Source organism: Monocercomonoides exilis (genome assembly GCF_001643675.1).
Source record: "Monocercomonoides exilis strain PA203 chromosome Unknown scaffold12-1864167, whole genome shotgun sequence".
In the NCBI taxonomy this organism is placed as follows: domain Eukaryota; phylum Preaxostyla; order Oxymonadida; family Polymastigidae; genus Monocercomonoides; species Monocercomonoides exilis.
Window position 1 is genome coordinate 610,288 of NW_027150557.1, and position 5,967 is coordinate 616,254.

The following is a 5,967-nucleotide window of genomic DNA, read 5'->3' on the forward strand; positions in this document are numbered from 1 at the left end:
TATTTATATTTATTGCAAAATGAATAATAAAAAGACAAAATCAAATTCATCAATTTTCAAAGGAAAAATAACACGTTCAGAAATGATAATTTATTTTTTCTTTGAAAAATATCTTGAAATTTTTCGGTTCTCTCTAAAATAAAAAGAATTTTGATAAAGAATAGAGTGAAAAAATAAGACAATAACAAAATTCATATATTTTCCAAGAGATATCTTCATCATTTCTGTGTTTATGCTTCTATTTCTCGACAGTTAAGTCACATCATCCTCATTAGTCATGTTGATCATCGAAACAAAAATTGATTCTTCTTTCAATTTTTCTTTTAACATCTCAAACTTCTTCTCTCTTTCCACATCCTCTATTTTATTATCACTAGATCAATCAAATTTCTCTGTCCTTTTCTCATAAGCTCCAAGATACCTCCCCACTCCTGCCCTCTCCCTCTCCATCACCAACTGCACCATCACCAGCATAGACTCAGCTCCACGAAGCCAACAGACTCCCACCAATGGCGGGTGCATCTCATTCGCCTCATCTTCCACTGCCAACTCCTTTTCAGCGAGTGATCCCACCTTCTCCACCTGCTCTGTGAACGAGGATACAAGTTCTGGAGGAAGAGGCGGTGCTCTCATGATCGAGTTCAATGAAGGCTCACAAGTGTCAGAATCCTCCTTTTCCATCGCCAATATCGTGTTTTCAGCCAACAAGGCCAGTGTCGGAAGTGATGTGCATTTTGTTTGTGAATCCCTTGTTGTTTCAATAAAGCAACCTTTGTTTGCCTTCATACGAAGCATCACTCAGAAAGATAAATCGCTTGTTGGACATGACAGAACAGAAGCAGTCGGAGATTATGAAGTCGGCTTATTCATATTTATCAATGGATATAAGGCTGATTTGGTGTTTGTAGATGGAACATCTGGAATCAAGAGGTGTATTGTGGTTTGGAGAAAGCACATTGTGAGAACGTGAATTATGGGATGGAGCGTTTGAAGAGAGCACATAATATAAAAGAAGAAATTGCTGTGTGTTCGAAATCGATAGAAGCTGGATGTTTGGATATGGGAGGAATGAATGTGAAGGCCAAATCAGAGACAATTGTGGAGATAGAATGCCAAACAGAAGTGAATGGATCTGAAGAAGATTGTGTTCTGAAATTTTCTTGGGTGATTATTTTTGAAATCATAACTTTTTTCGGGGTGTTGATAATTTAGAAAATTTCAAGAAATGGAAAATAAAAATTTTGTTAATGATTTATTCATCTCTATTATCAAAATTGAGAATGTGTGATGTGAAAGAAATACAGAGATGTTTTGAATTGGAGTTTTCACTTTTCTGTATTCATTAACAAGCATTGGAAGTGAATATTCAAACCGAAATTTTTATTAAAAAAATTATGATTTCAAAAATAATCACCCACTTCTAAACAAAAATAATGTTTATTGGATTTGTCGATCCATTAGGTTTTTGCAGAATGATCACATCAATGATAGAATTAAACTTCCAAAACGATGAGCTGCATACGAAGAAGTGCGCAATGAATGCGATTAAAGGGAAGGAAAACATAATTGAATTTTCCATAATGAAATCCGCAGGAAAGATGGATGAGTTGGAGTTAGTCACGATTTCAGATGAAAAATTTGCAGTCTATAAATTTCATTCCGTCTTTCATCAAGAGTGCGAATGAAGGAGCCAATTCAGTTCAATGAAGAATCAAGTGATAAGTTTACAAATGAAATGATTGTGGATTGATTTGAGACAAAACTGAAGGTTTCCAAATTTCTTGAAGTTTGTCCTTCATTGATTATCAAACAGTGAAGATAAAAAGAAAGAAATTTTATGCAAACATTGTTGATAACTAATTTTTTACTTTGTTCATTAATTAATCGGAAAAATAACTTTTCAACCAAGGATTTCTCATATTATTTATTATATTTCCAAATATAAAATTAATGGGCTTGCTGATCAAAACACATCGCCTCGTTTGTTATTTTCCTTCATGCTTTCCTTGAAGTTAAAATGACAAAGAAAAAACAAATAATCTAATAAAAGGTTTGTTATAATGATTTCTTCACAAAAAAATCCATTTCTTATGAACAATGCTGTTGCTTTTTTTTGAAAAGTCATATGCTTGAATACGATTTATATAGTAAGATGTTGGTATTGTCATTTGTGTCATCCTTTTTTGTTTTCTTCATTAACACAAAAATGCTTACCAACTTTTCCCTGTTTCCTTTTTTTCAGAATTACTGTTTTCAACTGTCGATCTTGTTCTATTTTCATACGATCATAATGTTTTTTGTTTTATGAAATAAAGAGTTGTTTTGCATTATTTCTTGATTTCGTTGTTTTTTTTAATAATTCCATTTTACTAAAAAATATCCTTCAAAGCATGTCAAGAAATATTTTTTGTTATCAATTTGGATTTTGTGTTTAATGTTGCTTTTTGAAGGAAGGGATTTATCTTTATTCATTTCTTTCTGAAAGAAATTTGTATTGTTTTTCTATTTGAGTGTGCATATGTATTTTTATTTATCACTTCATTCTATTTATTATAAAAATATTTTTTTAGCTTTGTGTGTGTATTTATGTATTCGTTTTGTGAATCAGTGATATTTTTGTTATGACAGTAATTTGCAAAAGGCGTTCATCGAAAAATATCATCGAACAGCAATTATATAATTACAACGAAGTTTTAATGGGTTTGAATATTGAAAGTTATTGAAATAAATACAAATAATTATTTTATTTTCGCATCGTAATGAGTTTTGTTGTTGATATTTTGATTTAACAAAAAAATTCTGTGAGAACCTTTATAGTTAATGTTGTCCGGTATTTTTTGCGATGTCCGGTATTTTATGCGCAATCTGTAGTTTGTCAATGGGAAGTGTTTTTGTATTCAGATGATAAAATAATGACAACTGTTTCAAAAACAAATGTTATTTCCAAATCAAAGATAAAAATGTCTTCAATATACCTTTTTCCTTTGCAATGTTCATTTGTTAATATTCAAGAGAAATTTTTGAACCGAAATTTTTGAATGAAAAAATATGCTTTCAAAAATAATCACCCATATGAACAAAGAGACTCATACCTGTACAAACACGATTGAAGGCCTATCGTCACATTTGAGAGCGTCTTTTCCATGTTTTGGAACTAGAAAACAGTTTATTTCTGATCATATCGCAATGTATTTGGTGAAACCCTCAATGAAATTGAGTTTTTTGGAACAAATGCCTCATGTTTCAAAATATAAACCAGAAAAATAAACAGAAAAAAAGGAACATGAAGAAGAAGAAGAAGATGATGATGAAATCGACGAAGATGTGCCTTTTATTGAAGATATATTAGGAAATGATGAGAATGAGACAGATAAAAAAACGGAAGAAGATTATTCAGATAATGCCGGTGATGGAGATAGTGCTTCCGAATATTCTCCATAATGAAAAATATATTTATCTTTCCATTAAATTTTTGACAATATTTTTTTTCATATCAAAAATTTCATAGACCCAAAAAAATTTTTTGAAAAATTATTTTTTGTTTTTTTGAACATAAATAAGTTTCCGTTCAGAACAAACAACATACTCATGCTTTGTTTGATATTTCCGATGCATCTATACCTAAAAATATCAAAAACTAACATGACTATATTGCACCTTTATTCCAAAAAACAACAATTTTCCGTTATTTTTTAACCATAGTTCAGAAACCCGGGAATTTTTCGAAATCCCGGACTTTTTATTAAAATTCATATGGGTGATTTTTTTAGATATCATAAAAAATTTCGACGTTTGATCAAAAAATTTTTTCATTAAGGGTGGGATTGATACGAGATTTTTTATTTGAAATTACATAAAAATAAAGCTTAATATATTATTATTATTTATTATTTGTTTATTTCAATTTGTTTTTAATTTGTTTTTGCTTCATGTTTGAAAAAAAATATAAACTTTTTCCAAAAAATTATCGAAACTTCAATGAACAGAAAAAATAAAAAGTTTTCTGGTTTAAAAAAAATGATAACAATAATCACAATAACGATTTAAATCAATATTCTAAGTTAAAAACAGTTAAATAATATTATTGAAAAAATATAAAATAAGATTAGTTGAAATCGATAAATATTTAATGAAAACATTCAATTTTCAGCGTTTCATCATCTGATTCGCAAACAGTCCTTTCTTGAAGTCATATCAGCTTCAAATGCCTCTATTTCACTCTTCTGCAAAAAGTGAGATTTATGCATTCTATTCAAATCTCACCTTTCTCAATTCAAATCCAATCAGATTCATAAGAAAATGTCAACGCCAATTCCCTTCCCAATCACTTCACCCTGGGTACTTTCCATATGGATTCGCTCTCCCAACTCCATAGCCACCCTGGACAACGAGATATCCCGCCTTCATTCATTTTCATTCATTTCCGCCTCCTGCCCTGAAAACAACACAAAAACATTCAACAGATAAATATTCATATAAAAAAAAAATAAATAAAGGCCAAACTGCTCTTTGACTGTATTTTGCCAAACAACCTCATTTCCACAACAATCATCATTCAAAAAATCAATCTCTCCATTTCAGCCTCAGAATGGTTGAATACAGTACTGAATGCATCTCCACAAAATACATCGTGTATTTAACTGGAGGGTCTTTTCAGCCCGTACACATTGTGGTGTATGTCCAGAGGGGTTTTTTCTGTTTTTGTCATGATCATCTCCTTTAATAATATTCTCAACAATACAAAAAAGTATTTGATGTTTATCTCATCAACACCATGCATAGGAGGGATATTTTGCAGGGAAGAGATGGAAGAGAATTATTTGCAGCAGGGGGTGGAAGTTGAGTGTTTTTTGGAATGTTAATATTTCAAGAGGTGTTTTTGATTGAAAGAAAATCTGAGGAAAAGGGATGGGGATGAGCAAGTGGTGATTAATAGAAGATAGTATAGAAAATATGAAGAGAAGTGATTGGAGATGATGAAGAAGGTGATTATTATTGATTGGAGAAATGGATTTGGAAAAGAAAGAAAAGAGGGCAAAAGTGTGCAAGAAGAGGGAAAATGAGAAATATTCAAATGGAAGAGGGGTATTTTTTATGAGAGGAGAAGAATATTTTATGGAAGAGACCGAGAATTCTGAAGAAAAGGAGGGGATTGATATTTTCTGATGATTTTGGGGGTTGAATGGAAGAGGAAAAATAGAAATGAAAAGAAAATTGAGAGATATTTTCATTTTTTTTTTTTTGAGGGGAAAGGAGAGGGCATTGCAAAAAGAAAGTGAATTGATTGGAAGAAATTCAACTTTATTGATAAATAACAGAACAACAGCCAGAAATTCTTCAATTTAGATTTTTGTTTCCTTGTGAAGTTAACTTGTTTTATACGGCATTGCATCAATCGCCAACATCACATGAAACATATCAACCTCTTCACTAAATTTATTGGAATATAAATGGATTTCTCAATCACCATAAATATTTATTTTCATCATCATCTCATCTTCTTCACCTTATTTCTCATCTTCCTCATAATTTCCTTCTTCTTCACCTTCTCCAAATTCTTCACCTTCTTGACCTTCTTTTTTGGTTCCTCTTTTCACTTTGTGTTGCATCACATTCAACCTTCAGATGTTTGTAAGCTGTTCAATCAGCATCACCAGTTTGCCTTCCAAAATGAAATCTCAATAACTATTCTTCCTCTCTACAGTGTCTTCGTCGCTGTATAAGCCTTCTGTGAGATAACGAAATGTGCTTTTGAACTATTTTCTTCTTCCGAAGAGGAACATTCCGCTCCGCTTCAGCACTTGGATCGGCTTCCGCGCTCCGGCTGTGCTAAATAAGGTGAATGAGGTGAATGGGCATATCACTACAAATGGAAGTGGAAGAGGGAAGGAGCTTCAAGGCACATTGCGTTCATCTGCTCGGTTAATGATACTTCCATGAAGCGAAGAGAGAGGAGGACAAGTTCAA

At 31.7% G+C, this 5,967-nt stretch overlaps 1 protein-coding gene across 1 annotated transcript; it reads right to left on the bottom strand.

Annotated features, from left to right (window-relative positions):
* Positions 1-378: 378 nt before the first annotated feature.
* Positions 379-795, bottom strand: MONOS_15838 (uncharacterized protein; the record flags this gene model as incomplete). The annotated part of the gene is made up of 1 exon (XM_067868739.1): positions 379-795. One exon carries the CDS (start codon positions 793-795, stop codon positions 379-381), a length of 417 nt encoding a protein of 138 aa, XP_067731155.1.
* Between the last annotated feature and the right edge of the window lie 5,172 nt (positions 796-5,967).